The following is a 17108-nucleotide window of genomic DNA, read 5'->3' as shown; positions in this document are numbered from 1 at the left end:
GTTATTCATTCCCTCTGAATCATCTAACAAGGGCAGATGTTTTAAGTACTTAGTCGACGGTGTAAATAGTTAGTAATAAACTATATAGTTAAAATAAATCTCAATTCATATGGTCCTTCGAGCTTACCTTAATCGAACCGGGTTTGGTAAACGCTTCAAACCCGCGATTACAAATCCCAAAAACATTTTGGTCAACTTCGAGCCGGATACCAGATCCAGCAATTCAGTGCATTAGTGAAGTGAAAAATCGAGAAAAAACACGAGATCAACAGAAGCATCTCCGAGAAGATCATCACCTCGCAAGTGTCGCGAAAGCCAAAATCCAAGAGTCCGTCGCTAAGTCCATAGTTCTAGCAGTCGAACATCTAGAAGGTCTAAGGTCAGTCCCTTACTTTCCCTTATATGTACAAAAATCAAACAAGCAGCGTTGTGTCAAATAATTCACTATCACCCTGAGCAAATTGCTCATCATTGCCTAAATCGCAACAATAACCCCCGAAATGACGGAATTAGCCGACTTGAAAACACAACGCAAAGTCATCAAAGGCCAAATCACAAGGTGCCAAACCGCAGTCAAAAACTTTAAACAAGGGAATGATCCCTTAGAATTTGATTCGCGTCTTACGGAGGTAACGGAGCTGTTCAAAAGCTATAAGTCCGTACAAACTCAAATTGAAATCGCGGAGTATCAAACGGCCGAGGATGAAGCCGCTTTGGAGGAAGAACATAGCACGGAGCGCGAACTGGTGGAAACCAAATTCCACCAAATAGTTAGCGGTATTAAAACCATTTTGAACGTAAGTCAAGCCAATAATCTAAATCAAAATACGGGTACGGTAATAAACATTACCAAAAGTGGGCCAGAAATTCCTGAGTCAGTGCTAAAACCTTTAGAACTTCCAACATTTTCAGGCAAACATAGCGAATGGACGGCGTTTTTCGAGCTTTACAAGGCACTCGTCCACGAAAACATTCATATGATGGATATTAGGAAGTTCTACTATTTACGGGATTGCTTAAAGGACGAAGCACTTCGTTCTATAGAATCTTTGACGGTAACGGCAGCGAATTACGAAAGCGCAATAGAATTATTAAAAAACCGGTATGACAACAAACGCTTGATAATTCAAGAGCACGTGTCTAACATTTTAAATATCGATGCTATTCTAAAACCGTCGGCACCAGAACTCCGGGATTTGATGGACACCTTAAACAATAACCTCGCGGCGCTAAAGGTGCTAAAGCAACCCGTCGACCACTGGGATACTCTCCTAGTTGGCATTTTGATAGAAAAATTAGATTATGCGACAAGGCGGGAATGGCAGATCGCGTTAGGCAAGGAACCGCCAACATTCCAAGAATTCAAAAACTTCTTAGTCAAGCGCCATCAAATATTGCAGGAAGTAGAACGACTTAATCAGCGAGGTAAAGAAAATCTGCCCAAAACCAATCCAAAACCAGTTCCAGCGGCCCCAAATAGGCAGTCCCGCGGAAATAAGCAACTCGGTCGAATCGCAAACGCGGTTACCAAAATCACTTGCATAATTTGTAAAGAAGGGCACAACATAAGTCAATGCCCAAGGTTCTTAGCAATGTCGACAAATGAAAGATTAAACATATCACGCGACAGTTTAAACCTTTGCCTCAATTGCCTCAGAGCAAATCACTTCGTTAAAGATTGCCGAATCACCGCAACCTGTAGAATATGTAATAAGCGCCATCACACACTATTACACCAAGACGAAGCCGGCCCCTCCGCAAACACAGTTCAATCAAAAAATCAAATTCTTTTGTCTACACCTAGTATTTTCGTTTACGGTTCAAACGGAAAAATCGAACAATGTCGCGCATTATTAGATATGGGTTCACAAGTCAATCTAATAACTGCAAATCTATGCAAAAAACTTGGCATCGCAGCAGAAGGGAACGCGGAGTTTATCAATGGGATTAGCGATGCAAGAAAGGCCACACTTGGAAAAACCTTGATCACAATTAAATCTCGAGTAAGCGATTTCGCAGCAAACCTCTCTTGTTTGATATTAGAAAAAATTACATCTCCCCTGCCGTCAAAAACGATTAACAAGGGCGAAATTAGTTTTCCCGACAACATAACACTTGCAGACCCAGAATTCAACATCTCCCGCGAAGTCGACATGTTAATCGGAGCCCAGTTGTACTGGCAGTTGGTAATCGGAAACCCAATTCAAATAGACGGAAATCAACCACATTTTCAAAATACAAAGTTAGGTTACATCGTAGGCGGTCAAGTGGTTTCCGGTAATCATCAACGTTCAAACCTTCATGTGCATGTATCTTGTCATGTAAATCCAACAGAATCGAGTTTAGAAGATAACGTCGCGAAATTCATAAACCATGAATTTGTCACACCAACCGAAAAGGAATTTACACAGGAAGAAGTAAATTGCGAAAATCACTTTCTCCGAAATACACTTCGAACTCCATCCGGTCGGTTTCGAGTTAAATTACCCTTAAAAGGTGTGGTAAAGTGGGAAAACACAAGGGACGGCGCATTGAGGCAATTCTTCAGTTTAGAAGGAAGGCTCAATAAAAACCCAAACCTTAAAACTGCTTACCAAGAATTCATGAAAGAATATCGGACCCTCGGCCATATGGTGACGGTTCCCAAAAGGGACCTGGCTTTTCCCAACAGCTTTTACCTGCCACACCACGCGGTATTTAAACAAACGCCGGAAGGCCCCAAAATTCGGGTGGTGTTTAACGCCTCATTTAAATCTTCAAATGGGATTAGTCTAAATGACGACTTAATGACCGGCCCCACCTTACAGCAAGACCTCTTTTCTATCCTGTGTCGCTTTCGCATTCACCAAGTTGCATTATCTGCCGATATCAAAAAAATGTACCGAATGATTTTGATAGAACCCGAGGACACAAATTTTCAAAGAATTTTCTGGCGCGACAATGCAAGCGACCCTATCGAGGTTTATAACCTAACCACTCTTACTTACGGAACTACCTGCGCTCCTTTTATAGCCGTCCGAGCCCTGCACGAATTAGCAAATGAAAATGAAAACCATCATCCAAGAGCATGTGCAATAATAAAGAGAGACTTTTACATGGACGATCTCTTGACGGGCGCGAATTCGATAGAAGACGCATTAACAATAAAACGGGAAGTTAGTGACATTTTAAAATCCGGTGGATTCGAAATTACAAAATGGGCGTCAAATTCATGCGAAAACATGGAAGTTGTAGATGTTGATTTCCATAAATCAGAAGACACAAAAATATTAGGCCTTCATTGGAGTTGTTCCAACGATTTATTAAAATATAACATCCATCCCCCAAACATTGACAACACGAAGTCGATCACGAAAAGATCGATACTTTCAACTATCGCGAGGATTTTCGATCCTCTCGGTCTTATTAATCCGGTCATAGTCAAGGCAAAAATTCTCTTGCAAGGACTTTGGAACTTAAAATTAAACTGGGATGAACCGGTACCAATCGAGATACAAAACGCGTACGTTGAATTTGTAAATACTCTAAATCACTTAAAGGACTATGGCATACCGCGTAAGGTAATACCAACAACAACAGTAACCGCAATAGAACTTCACTCTTTTGCGGATGCCTCGTCAAAGGCATACGGTGCGGCTATTTATTTAAGAGTCATCCATAATGATGGAACCGTTTCAGTGACTCTCCTTAGCGCCAAATCACGGGTAGCACCCATAAAATTGATAACATTGCCAAGATTAGAACTAAACGCGGCGGTACTGTCCGTTCAACTCGCCACTAAAATAATCGGCATTCTAAACGTACATATAACAAAACGATACTTTTGGACTGACTCGACAATCGTATTATCATGGCTGAACAGTAAACCAGAAACCTGGAAACAATACATAGCAAATCGGGTGGCCCAAATTCAAAACAAAAGTGAATCTAACGAGTGGCGCCATGTCAGATCGGCGGACAACCCAGCGGACATTGTATCTCGCGGTAGCACGCCGCAAAAATTGCGCCAGCTCGACCTATGGTGGCATGGACCACATTGGCTTAACCAAACCTCTGATCAATGGCCCACATTAGTTGAAACATCCAACTTAGTCGGGGACGATATTTGGCAAGAACAAAGAGCCACTTCGGTCGTAAATGTAGTACAGGTCCAACCGGAGGAACTGCCGGTAATCTCTAAATTCTCATCGTTTCGCAAATTGCAAAGGGTAGTTGCATATTGCCTAAGATTTATACAAGCCACGCGAAACAAAATCCGCGCCAATTCAAGTAGCCTCACTGTGGACGAACTAGAGTCTGCAACGGCAAAGATCATAAAGCATGTCCAACAACGGGCATTCTGCAACGAAATTCAGGCTATCGGTAAAAATAACAAACGGACAAAATTCGCGGCCCTGGACCCATTCTTCGACGACAGCGGACTCCTCCGAGTGGGTGGTCGCTTAAAAAACGCGCCGATTTCGTATAATCAGAAATTCCCAATTCTGCTACCAGCCAATCATCACATCTCCAAAGCGATAATACGAGAAACGCATGAATCTCAGTTACATGCAGGAAACGACGCAACTTTGGCTGCCGTTCGCCAAAAATATTGGCCGCTCTCAGGTAGAAACACGGTACGCTCCATAATTCACAAATGCATAAAATGCGTACGAGCGAGCCCGGTGCGGCTGAATCAAAAAATGGGTAATCTTCCGGAAAATCGGGTTCAACCATTGCGCCCTTTTTACGTATCCGGAGTCGATTACGCCGGACCGTTCTTAATTCGAGACGGTAAAACCAGAAGGCCAAAAAGGGTCAAAGCCTACATCGCGCTATTTGTTTGCTTTTCAACTAAAGCGGTTCATCTCGAGCTAGTAGGAGATCTAACAACCGAAAGTTTTTTAGCAGCTTTGAAAAGATTTTCCTCGCGCAGAGGTCATATTCGAGACCTATACTCAGATAATGGCACAAATTTTGTTGGTGCCGAGCGCGAATTGTTGATGTCGGCACAGTTCCAGGACGAAATAAATAACCATTGTAAAATAACCGCGACCAAATGTCACTTTATTCCAGCGCGATCCCCTCATTTTGGCGGGTTATGGGAGCGTGCAGTTCGCAGTGTAAAGCAGCACATGCGCAGGGTGATAGGCGATGCATCATTAACGTATGAAGAATTTTATACGCTTTTAACGCGCATTGAGGCTTGTTTGAATTCGCGTCCTATCCATCCTTTATCCCAAGACCCAAATGACTTGCAAGCTCTGACGCCTGGCCACTTTTTAATTGGCGAAGCCTTGATGAACCCCATCGAACCAAACCTTCAGGAAATCAAGATAAATCGACTCTCTCGCTGGCAGAGAATTCTGCAACTCCAGCAGCATTTCTGGTCCAGATGGCATCGAGAGTATCTGCAGCAATTGCAACAGCGTCCCAAGGGTCAGCAGACTACTCAGAACAACGTCGCCATCGGGCAGCTGGTCGTTCTGGTCGAAGAGAACCTACCGCCACTTCAATGGAGACTCGGACGCATTACCAACGTTCACCCAGGAAGTGACAGTGTTGTGCGAGTTGTGTCTGTCAAAACTTCAAGTGGGATCGTCAAGAGATCCGTAAAGAAAGTGTGCGTTTTACCCACCGAACCCTAGTGCAGAGATAAAAAACTTTGCGATTCATATTTTTCATATTTTTTTTGTTTTTTGCCTTTTGAATCATGATTTTATAGTGTAGACTAAGTGGTTTATACCTTGTATATATTTTATCGTTCAGTTTCCACCTTTTATCTTTACTTAGATATTATTTGTAATTATGGTCTCCTATTTGTTTAGTCGGTAGTTTTATTAATCGTACATTTGTAAGCCAACCCATAAGGTTGAAGTATCAGTTATACTTCAAGGGGGCGGCATGTTCCGAAGATTTGTCCTCTGTTCGGGAGAATTCGGGTAAAGACCCAAGAAAGGGAAAAGGTCCCGACCAGGGTTTACCTGGGTTCTTCCCGAACAGAGTTATTCATTCCCTCTGAATCATCTAACAAGGGCAGATGTTTTAAGTACTTAGTCGACGGTGTAAATAGTTAGTAATAAACTATATAGTTAAAATAAATCTCAATTCATATGGTCCTTCGAGCTTACCTTAATCGAACCGGGTTTGGTAAACGCTTCAAACCCGCGATTACAAATCCCAAAAACAATTGTTTTTATTTCTGAATTCTCTCACATTTTTCAGATTCCTTGAATGATATATCCTTGATATGTGTATTTTGTGTTGCGTTTTATGTTCGTCTGTGTTTCTTTAGCATTTTTCTACATTGTTATTGGTAAATAGTAATAAAAATAAAAATAATAATAATAATAATAATAGGATTGTCGTGTTTAACTTTACCTTTTATCGTACATTTCCATTTTAATGCTTTTTTAATAAAAAAAAGTGTTTATTATTATGGTTAATGCAGCAATACTAACAACTCTGAGTACAAATGGAGGATATATCTTATCAACCAAAGGAAAAAAAAACAAATTAATTTTTTATTAAGAACACTTGTATCGTGATATCGTGATATCGGCATAAAATTAATAAAATTATAATGGTAATCATATTTTAACAAGTGGAAATATGACTCTCACACGGCTTTGGCTATAATCATGTTACGTTATGTTAGATTAGTGTAAAAAATATCAAAACTAACATTTCACGTTAGACAATAACACATTTATTCAAATTGTTATCAATAATAATATACATATGTTCTTTGTAGATAAAGCATAGTATTTAATTCGGGTATAATGCCCATGTTACACTCAGATGAATAAAAAGCGCACCAAACGGTTAATTCTAAAATTCTAAAATTCTTTTGGTTTGTCCTGCAGATCAGAATATTTATCGGTCTTTCACTTAGTGTTCCACTTCTGACCAATTGATATCACATAATTAGAGGTTGGAGTTGGATTTTATCCAAATGGAACAAAATTTGAATAGGATAAGAATAATATAATTATTGTTTTTACATTTTTCGGCATTTTATCACTTCAAATGGAAAATTTTGCTGTACTTCCTGCACACAGTGCTCAGGTGAAAACAAGCGGCCAGGTGAGAATGATTCGTTTAATTTAAAAATAGAAATATAGTTCAAATTAAAAATTAAATCGTAAAAAAGTGTTTTATGAATTTACCAAAAATTGCTTCAAATTTTGAGATTTCTTATAGTAGATAACAATTTTGTAACTTTTCTAATATACTAGACTTTGATTTTCAAGATAAATTTCTTATTCTCCTAGTTTTACTCATGTTGGTCTGTTTACATTTTATGTCAACAGATTTTCGACAAAATGGTTTTCTGATTTCGAATGTTTGAAGTTCAATTTGCAATATCAGGCATTCAAAAATATTTATTTTTTAGGTTCTACTGTACAGAAATTTATTTTTGGCCAAATCTGCAATTCTTTTGGTTTTAGTGAAATTTTGGGGAATTACTATTTTTGAGTTGCTTATTAAGTTTGCCACATTATAAAATTATTGTGCTAATGTGACTAATTTTAGAAATTTTAATTTTCAAACTTTGCAAAAATTTAACTATTTTTCATAAAAATCTGCGATTCCTTTGGTATATTGTTACAGCAATAAAATTTTGGAAGATTAATTTTAAATTGTTAATTAAGTTTTCCAATTACAAAATTATTGTTCCGAAGTGACAAATTTTAAAAAAATTTATTTTTAGACCCTATGAAAATTTCACTATTTTTCATTAAAATCTGTGGTTCTCTTGATTTTAGTGCCACAGTAATAAAATTTTAGGATTTTACTATTTTTAGGTTGCTAATTAAGTCGGCCAAGTTACAAAATGATTGAGCCAAAGTGTTCAATTTAAAAAAATTTTGAATTCTGATCCTATAAAAATTTGCGATTTTTGGTTTTAGTGTTACAGAATTGACATTTAGGGAGATTACTATTTTTGAGTTGTTCCATCAGAAAACTACAATTTTATGGATATTCAAATTACAATTTTTACAAAATTTTGGAATGTTAACAAAACACGATTTTTTTTTCTAAAAAACACTCAATTTTCTTTGTTGTGTAACTAAACTGCAAGAGATAATAAGATAATAAACTGCAAGAGAGAGTTCCACAATTGACCTGATGGACCAAACTAGTTTCGGATTTAGAATCAGGAAGCAATTCTACTTCAGAAATGACTTTCCACTGCTTTAGTAAAAATTTCTTTAAAAGTTATTGACTAGTTGGAGACTTCAACTAAGACATACCCAATAAGCGACGAACCTACAATTTAAGGCGTTAATTTGCAGTAATATAAAATAGAAAATTCGATCTTTCTCAAGGTTTTCAATAACTGTTATACTTGTTCAAGTCCAATGTTAACAATAAATTTTAGTTTTATGCTGGTTATGTAGGTCTCGATCTTGATCTAGTGTTCTATAGTGAAAGACGCTCTTCTTCCTATTTAGACCAAGAAGCGTTCTTCCTCTGTTCTCCTATGTTCTAATTCTGTCAATAATTTTTCCAGCAAAAGTTAGAATTACGCAAAAACAATTTGAAGAAATTCCTAGGAAAGAGATAAGAGGTAATTTGTTTTCTATTACCCACATACTAAGCTCGCCGACGTGACATTATTTCGCGTCATTGACATAATTGAAATTATTTCAATACAACTACCAACGCAACAGCATTGGAAATCTTTCTAACAACCTATTTTTTTAGATATCTTTAACACTATCATTGCCACCGAACTCCCACACCTATTAAAAGCTTCCTAATCGCTAAACCGCCAGTTAGAAAATGACCTGCGGTTGTGAAGTACCTTACATAGGTCCCTCCATTGCCACCACGTGCTATGGTAGTTCGTTCATTTTCTTCATGAGCATCCTCGACAACTTAATCCGTAAAGAATGCGATGTCTCTGAAATCTGCGAAAGAGTAAACCCGCGCTCATCTCCTGACCCCGAATATGACTTCGTGGTCGTCGGAGGAGGAGCAGCAGGTGCTGTTGTCGCCGGACGACTCTCTGAGAATCCGAATTTCAAAGTCCTGTTGCTTGAAGCTGGCGGACAAGAACCTCCAGCGTCGCAAGTACCATCAATGATGAACAATTTCTTGGAGAATCCTTATGTTGATTGGAACTTTAAAACGGAGCCGCAAGAGAAAGCTTGTCTTGGGTTTCCGGAGAAGAGGTGTACGTGGCCGAGAGGTAAAGTTCTGGGAGGGAGTGGAGTTCTTCATGGGATGATGTACATGAGAGGGTTACCCAAAGATTACGACGAGTGGGAGAAAATGGGGAATCCGGGTTGGGGTTTCAAAGAGGTGACGAGAGTTTTTAAGAAGTCTGAAGGGAATGTGGAGGTAGGAAATTTAGTGGACCGGGAGATTCATGGTACTGAAGGACCCATGATTACGGGGAGATTTCCGGATCATCCGACACTAGCGGATGATATAATGAGAGCCGCTGAAGAATTGGGATACAGTGTTGTTGCAGACCTTAATAAAGGGAATTATACGGGATTTACTATTGCCCAAACAAACAACATGTAAGTAGTTCATAGAAAATTTCTACATTTAATGGTATTGTTGATAATAATTCATGGCGATATTATAACAACATGTAATTATGTGATACTCATTTATCAACAAAAAAAGTACCAAAACTCAAACGGCCGTTACTCAGTTATTTGTGGGTCGATTTTAAGAAATTTTACTTTTTTAGATTCTGCGTGTAATTCTGCGTAAAATGAGCACCAATACGTTAAAGATTGCTTCATAAATATGCGAGATAGCAATCGAATCTGAATAGAGACTGAAAGACTAAAGCTAACTTCTACATCAAAAAAATTAAAAATTTTAATTCGAACTGTCTAAAAGTAAAAAATTGCTCGAAAAACGATTCCGAAAAGGGTTTTTTGATATTTGCCATAATTCAGGAAGTATCGAGTAAAATCATTTTTGAACCTTCTAAATTTTAGCCCTCTGGCCAGACCCCAAATTTTCAAGCGCCTCTAATTCAGTTATTTGTTGACGTACGAGAAAAATAAAAATAATTTTGGATTCAGCGCAAAATTCTGCGTCAAAGGAGCCCACCCAGTTCAAATTTCCTTAACAAATAAACGAGATATCGACCGAAATAGCTTTTCGCAGGGTGTTTTTCGGGTCATTTTCAAGGAGATGTTTCGGGGCGAAAACTGCGTTTAGTGTTATTGAATTATATATCTATTGAAAAAGCAGCTCGAGATCTATCAACTGGCCAAATCTCAGATCGAGAGGGCAAATAGTTTACGAGGAACGATCAAAAAAGGAAAAAATTTTCAATTTTTCATCGGTTGAGTCGCAATTTTTTTTTTTGAATTTTTACATTTGAGGCTTTATTCTAAAGTGGAAAGAGCCGAGAAAAACAATGGAATAAAGCGTTTTTCAAAATCTTTCGTAATAATTGAGCTTTGAAAATTTTTCAACTCAAAATCCAATATCTGAAACTTTGATCGCTCATAACTCAGTTATTTCTAACCCGATCTTAACAAACTTTGTCTTTTTGGATTCTGCGTGAAATTGAAAATGAGCACTAATATGTTAATATTGCATTATAAATTACCGAGATAGCGACCGAGTCTGAATTAGAGACTGAAAGACAGCTAACAATGATTTGATATTAAGTAATAAGTTCTGCTTTTCAGAAACGGAACGCGCCTCAGCAGCGCCCGAGCCTACCTCCGCCCCGCTCGCAACCGCCCAAACTTCCACGTCATGGTCAACTCAACAGCCACCAAAGTAACCCTAAACCCCAACCAAAAATCAATCTCCGAAGTAAACTTCATCTACAAAAATAAACCTTTCTCTGTCAAAGTTAAAAAAGAGGCAATTCTCTCAGCCGGCGCCATCAACTCCCCCCACATCCTCCTGCTCTCAGGAATAGGACCAAAACAAGAACTCGACAAAGTCAACATCAAACAACTCCACGATTTACCAGGAGTCGGAATCAACCTCCAGAACCACGTCTCCTTCGGTGTTAAATTTAGTCTGAACAACGAAAAAGCAGTGAATGAGTTAAGTTGGTTGTCCGTTCATCACTTCTTTCACCACAGAAAGGGTCCGATGACCTCGACAGGAATGGCTCAAGTTACAGCAAGATTGACCACGAAACACGGAGATGCTGCGTACCCAGACCTCCAGTTGTTCTTTGGAGGACTATTAGCTAATTGTTCAAGATACGGAAAAGTGAATGAAATCGATGAGTCCGAAAACAGAATATTTGAAATTTCTCCGGTGGTGCTGCGTCCAAGAAGTCGAGGTTACATCGGGTTGAAAACCCGAAACCCTCTAGCTCCGCCACTTATGCAACCCAATTATCTCACTGATTTCCACGACGTTAAACTTTTGATCGCTGGAGTTCGCATCGCCCAAAAATTAGGAAAAACCGCTGCGTTGAAGAAGTACGGCACCACTATTGTAAGAGAGACTTATGGAGACTGTGCCGACAAATTTAGGTTGGTTTAATAATAATAATTGAAACAACAAAGAATTTTAAATTTTTCGTTTTAGTTATGATTCCGATAATTTCTGGGCGTGTGCTATAAGGTACGAAACTAAACCAGAGAACCATCAATCAGGGAGTTGTAAAATGGGGCCTTCTTCTGATCCTTTGGCGGTGGTGGATTCAGAGTTGAAAGTTCATGGAATTGAAGGTCTTCGGGTGATGGATGCTTCAGTCATGCCGTTCGTTGTTTCGGGAAATCCTCACGCTTCGATTGTGATGATTGCAGAGAAAGGAGTGGAAAGCATCAAGAAGAAGTGGGCGAATAATTGATAAATGTGTTGTAGCAGGAGAGAAAATAAAAATTAATAAAATAAGTAGTCACAAATTTGCGCAATTTTGATAAGAAAATGAACTTGAAAGGTACGTCAAAACATTTATTTCAAGTGTTATCATGGTACGTGCCACTTATTTCGGTGATAACAAGCCCTCGAGAACTAGCTGATCTTCGAAATTAACATTTTTGATTAAATTAATATTGTAATCGAAGATCTTCGGGCCATTCTTCCACAAAAACGACCTCTAAAGCACTCAAATCTTATTTGGTCACAGAGCATTGTTCTTCTTAATTTATAAAGAAAATCGATTTAATAGTAATTGCTTTCTCTTCACGATGAGCTGTTGCCCAAACTAGCCCTACATCGGTGACCTGTGCTAGAGCAGTATACCTACATTTCTTCCTTAGCCTCTTCGACTCCCTCTTTCGTGAAAATCCGCTGTAGAAGGTACTAATCTAAGAAGCAGGGAACGATGAACCTCCAGGGTCCCAAGTACCATCAATGAAGGGAAACTTTTTTGGTAAACCCGGCTTGAATTGGAACTATAAAACAGAGCCGCAGCAAAACGCGTGTCTTGTTGATGGAGGTAGGTGTACCTGGTTGCGCCCGAAAATTATGGAAAGATGTGCAAGAGTACGGCGCTGAGCTTATAGAGACGACCATGGAACTTGCGCTCAAAACCACACGTGAGTTTAAGTGGTCAATAATTTTGCGTTTAATTCAATTTTACAGTTTTGACACGAACGAGTTTTGGGAGTGTGCCATCAAGTACGACACCATTGCCGAGAACCATCAAAGAGATTCTTGTAAAATGGGCCCAAAAACTGATCTTCTAGCCGTCGTAAATCCAAAACTGCAAATTCATGGAATTGAGAGACTTCGAGTGGTCTATGGTTTCATTATGCCAGTTGTGGTGTCCGGAAATCCGTACGCAACTGTAGTCATGATTGGAGAGAAAGGCGCTGATTTTATTAAAGAAAAGTGTTTGTTGTTGTCGTGAGTAGATTTTGAACCCGGATTTAGAATTTGTGTAAAATTCTGCCTAAAATGAGCCGAAATAACGCAAGTTTGCTCCAAAATTAAGCGAGTTATCCAACGCAAAAATTTTTCATTTTTTTTTGAAAAAATCAAATTTTTGAGTTTTGGAAAATCTAAGAACCAATTCTTAGATAAAAAATCGCGAGAAAAACGATAGCAAAAACCCTTACTATCGACCTGTTGTAGTTTCCAAGATATTGAGCACAGATTGTTTAAAACTTTCTGCGACTATCTAAGAATTTAAACGGCCATTGACGTACGTTAAAAATTTGCCCAATTTTGGATTCAGCGTAAAATTTTCGTTAAATAAGCGCAAATAACTTGAGTTTGCTTTACAAATAACCGTAATATTGAACAAATTTATTTTCAAAAAGTTTTTTTGGAGTGATTTTTAATAATTATTTTTGAGGCCAAACCGAGCTTAAATACCTTTGGGTTACGTCAATCGAAAGAGCAACTCTAAGTCATGTCGGTAGCCAAAAAGTAAGTGGCAGCCAAAAAACAAAAAATTCAAAATTTATTGAGTGGGAAATTTTTTTCGTTAAAAAGTCTAGCATTAAATTTTGAGTATTTGAGAACAAATTCTAAAGAAATTTTGGGTATTTAAAGGCGAATCTAAGGGAGAAAGACTCGAGAAAAACGATGGCGCAAACTATTTCGTAATATCTGGAGCAGTTACGAAAATATTTTTCTTTAAAAATTTAAAAACCAAAAATTAACTGCCCAAAACTTTAATTGGCCATAACTCAGTTATTTGTTGTCGGATATTGATCCAAGTTTTCGAGCTTGGATTTAGAATTTGCGTGAAACTCTGCGTAAAATGTGCTATAATAACGCAAGTTTGCTCGAAAATTAAGCGAGATATCGTCCCCTGAAATTTGTCATTTTTCTACTGAGAATTAAGAAAATAATAATAGTGAAGAAAACTGTTTAGAAAATATAACACGTTTTAACCTTTTCACGGCGCAATGTTTTTTGTAAAAATTTGTAACTGTGCGCGGTTTGTCAGCTCCTGCGACGATTACGTTCCGAGCAGTTGATCGGTGTTCTGCCTTAGCGTATATTAACGTCTTAAGCACTTGGCCGATTAACTAGTTTTACAAATGTTCATAGAGATTTTAATTTTCCACAACGTCAATATATTAAACAAGGTAACATTGAAATGAGAGCTGATTATTATGGTGATATTACATGGCCCTTAGTTCGTATCTATTTTTAAACTGCGTGGATAAAAAGATGCATGGAATAGATTTCAAATGAATTTTAGTCGTAGACGGATATACAGGTGCCCCAGAGAAAAAGGGCTTATGGAGGCAATAATTCTGAACCAAAATTTCAAAGCTACAATTTTTTAACTCAAAAAATAACCGAGATAAGTCAAAAAATCTGTAGCCAATCCTGAAGCTGAACAGAATTTGAAAAATGGTAACTATGGACACATACTATCATCCATTGGGCAGATGAATATTAGACTCTCGTTGCCTAGGAAATTGGGATGGCCTTTTACTCCACTTCTCGAATAAGCTTTCGGGATTGGTTATTAACTTTTTATCAGTTCTTGAATACTATTAAACTTAGTCAATTTTTGTTTTGAAATTTACCATCTGTATGGCTGTCGGCACCCTTCCTTGCTCTATGGGGCGCGAGTTCTGGGACACCTGTATGTATACGTTCTGAGCAGGGAACGGTAAAAAAAATGTATTTAAAAAAATGAAAGCCATTGTGACTGTGTATTCCTCTGACGTAAATAACCATATTTGCGTCTTCAAAAAACTACGTTTTGAGCAGTTGACCACTTCTTAATCAATAAATATATCCGTTCGGAGCAGTTTGAGCGGATTATTATTTTGCGGATTTTTCCGGACCGAGCAGTGTAAAGGTTAATTATTCCAATTTTGAGTGACTGACGCAATTTTTAAACGCAATCTCTCCGCATCATTTCTGTTTTTATATTTCTCACAAAATAATACTCTTAAAATAACACTTCAAGAGCCGAATTTTCATTGTTCCATTCGTTCCTAGACGAAAAATTTATCTCCTCTTTGTAAAAATTTATCTTCAGACAAGAAAATACTCCAGTAAAATGGCTCTTCATTTTAGGCACATTTAAACAGTCACTTCAATAGTCTTTTCGTTGTTTTCACAATGAGTTGCGCCTGTGAAGCTCCTCCGTACATCGGCCCGTCTCTTGGAAACCTCTGCTATGGAGGTACCTACGTGGCGTTCCTTGGCCTCCTCAACACTTTGCTCCGCGATGACTGCGGCATCACCGAAATGTGTGAAAGAATAACTCCAGTCCTCCAACCCGACTCTGAGTACGATTTTGTGGTGATAGGAGGCGGCGCCGGAGGCGCCGCCGTCGCCGGCCGTCTTTCCGAAAACCCCGATTGGAAGGTCCTCCTGTTGGAAGCCGGCCAGGATGAACCTCCAGGAAGCCAAGTACCGTCAATGTTAGGTGGGTTTATTGGGCAGCCAGGCTTGGACTGGCAGTACACCATTGATCCTCAAGAGAACGCCTGTTTGCAAAATGGCGGACAGTGCTTCTGGCCGCGTGCGAAGATGTTAGGAGGGTGTGGCGCGTACAACGGAATGATGTACATGAGAGGAGTCCCAAAGGACTACAACAAATGGAAGGAACTAGGAAACGACGAGTGGGGTTGGGAGGACGTTTTCCCGTTCTTCTTAAAGTCTGAGAACAACCAGGAGATTGGGATTCTAGTGGGTGAAGAGATACACGCGACTGGAGGTCCGATGACCATCCGGAGGTTTAACGACGCCCCGATGTTGTCTTGGGACGTGTTAAAAGCCGCCGAAGAGTTGGGGTACGACGCCGTGGACGACATCAACAACGGAAACTACTCCGGGTTTGCCGTGGCTCAGGCCGCCAACATGTAAGTTCAAACCAACTCATTCAAAATCAAATTGTTTCTCTTCAGAAATGGGACGAGAGTTAGTAGCGCGCGCGCTTTCCTGCGCCCCGCTCGCGACCGCCCCAACCTCCACGTAATGATCAACTCCACCGCCACCAGAGTCCTCCTCGACTCCAAGAAGATCTCCGCAGTGGAGTTTACTTACCGCGACGATGTCTTCCACGTCGGTGTTACCCGCGAGGCCGTCATCTCCGGTGGAACGATAAACTCTCCTCAACTCCTCCTCCTCTCGGGGATCGGACCCAAAGACGAACTCGACAAAGTCGGTATTGAACAACTTCACGACTTGCCTGGAGTTGGTCAAAACCTCCACAACCACGTCGCGTTCAACCTTAACATCAATTTAAACAGTCTAAACAACACGAATGATCTCGACTGGAACCAAGCTTATAGGTACTTAAGCAATAGAACTGGACCTCTGTCGTCCACGGGGATGGCGCAAACCACTGCACGGTTGACCACGAAATACGGCGATCCGGAAGGAGATAATCCCGATTTGCAGTTCTTCATGGGCGGATTTTCCGCGAGATGCTGCAAGACGTGCACTGTGGGAGAGTTGGCGGACCCTGATGACCCAACAGCGGTGAAGACTTTCGGGATCTCCTCAGTAAATATCAAACCGAAAAGTCGAGGTTACATCGGATTGCACACAAACAAATCAACGGACGCTCCTTTGATGAACCCCAACTACCTCGCAGATCCAGACGATGTTAAAATCCTTATCGAAGGAGTCAGAGTAGTACAACGGCTTGTCAGCACGACAATCATGCAAGAGAAATACGGCGCGGAAATTGTTAAAGAAGACTACGGGACTTGCTCTAAAGATAACACGTAAGCGCTTATTGATATAATGACAGTTCTTTGAGTTTCTTCTTCTAGTTACGACTCCGATGAGTTCTGGGAGTGTGCCATCAGATACGCCACTGATGGTGAGAACCACCAAGCAGGTTCTTGCAAAATGGGACCGGCGTCTGATCCTTTGGCCGTCGTGGACAACACGCTGCAAGTTCATGGAATCGAAGGACTTCGAGTGATGGATGCTTCCATCATGCCGAATGTAGTTTCCGGAAATCCTCATGCCACTGTTGTGATGATTGCGGAAAAAGGAGTGGACTATATTAATCAGAAATGGTCAAAAATTAACTAATATTTTTAGTTTGTTATCTAAAGAACAATGCAATTTTACCACTTTCTAGGAAATTACATACATAAAAACTATTTACAGCGAAAATTATTTTTATCCAAATTACTGATTGTTTTATGCGTTTGTAATACTTTAAGTTCTTCGCCGCATAACTGCGATATCAATGTCATTTAATTATGCGCGATATCTGAAAATGTGCAATGATTTAT

The 17108-nt window shown here is 39.5% G+C and overlaps 3 protein-coding genes across 3 annotated transcripts; all 3 read left to right on the top strand.

The window, feature by feature from the left end:
* The first annotated feature begins 500 nt into the window (after positions 1-500).
* LOC148174546 (uncharacterized) lies at positions 501-5627 on the top strand. Its single transcript, XM_088036862.1, has one exon. It carries the CDS (start codon positions 501-503, stop codon positions 5625-5627), a length of 5127 nt encoding a protein of 1708 aa, XP_087892988.1.
* Positions 5628-8745: 3118 nt separating this feature from the next.
* On the top strand, positions 8746-12086 carry LOC148174545 (glucose dehydrogenase [FAD, quinone]-like). Its single transcript, XM_088036314.1, has 3 exons — positions 8746-9515; positions 10653-11462; positions 11518-12086. The coding sequence occupies exons 1-3, from the start codon at positions 8770-8772 to the stop codon at positions 11780-11782; spliced, it is 1821 nt and encodes a 606-aa protein (XP_087892440.1). The 5' UTR covers positions 8746-8769; the 3' UTR covers positions 11783-12086.
* Positions 12087-14935: 2849 nt separating this feature from the next.
* On the top strand, positions 14936-16949 carry LOC148174544 (glucose dehydrogenase [FAD, quinone]-like). The gene is made up of 3 exons (XM_088036600.1): positions 14936-15716; positions 15762-16586; positions 16635-16949. The coding sequence occupies exons 1-3, from the start codon at positions 14971-14973 to the stop codon at positions 16900-16902; spliced, it is 1839 nt and encodes a 612-aa protein (XP_087892726.1). The 5' UTR covers positions 14936-14970; the 3' UTR covers positions 16903-16949.
* The last annotated feature ends 159 nt before the right edge of the window (positions 16950-17108 follow it).

The sequence above is a fragment of the Gnatocerus cornutus genome, chromosome 5 (genome assembly GCF_029298725.1).
Source record: "Gnatocerus cornutus isolate USDA-ARS CGAHR chromosome 5, icGnaCorn1.1, whole genome shotgun sequence".
NCBI lineage: Eukaryota > Metazoa > Arthropoda > Insecta > Coleoptera > Tenebrionidae > Gnatocerus > Gnatocerus cornutus.
Note: the sequence above shows the minus strand (reverse complement) of the source record. Positions and strands in the feature narration are given on the sequence as shown.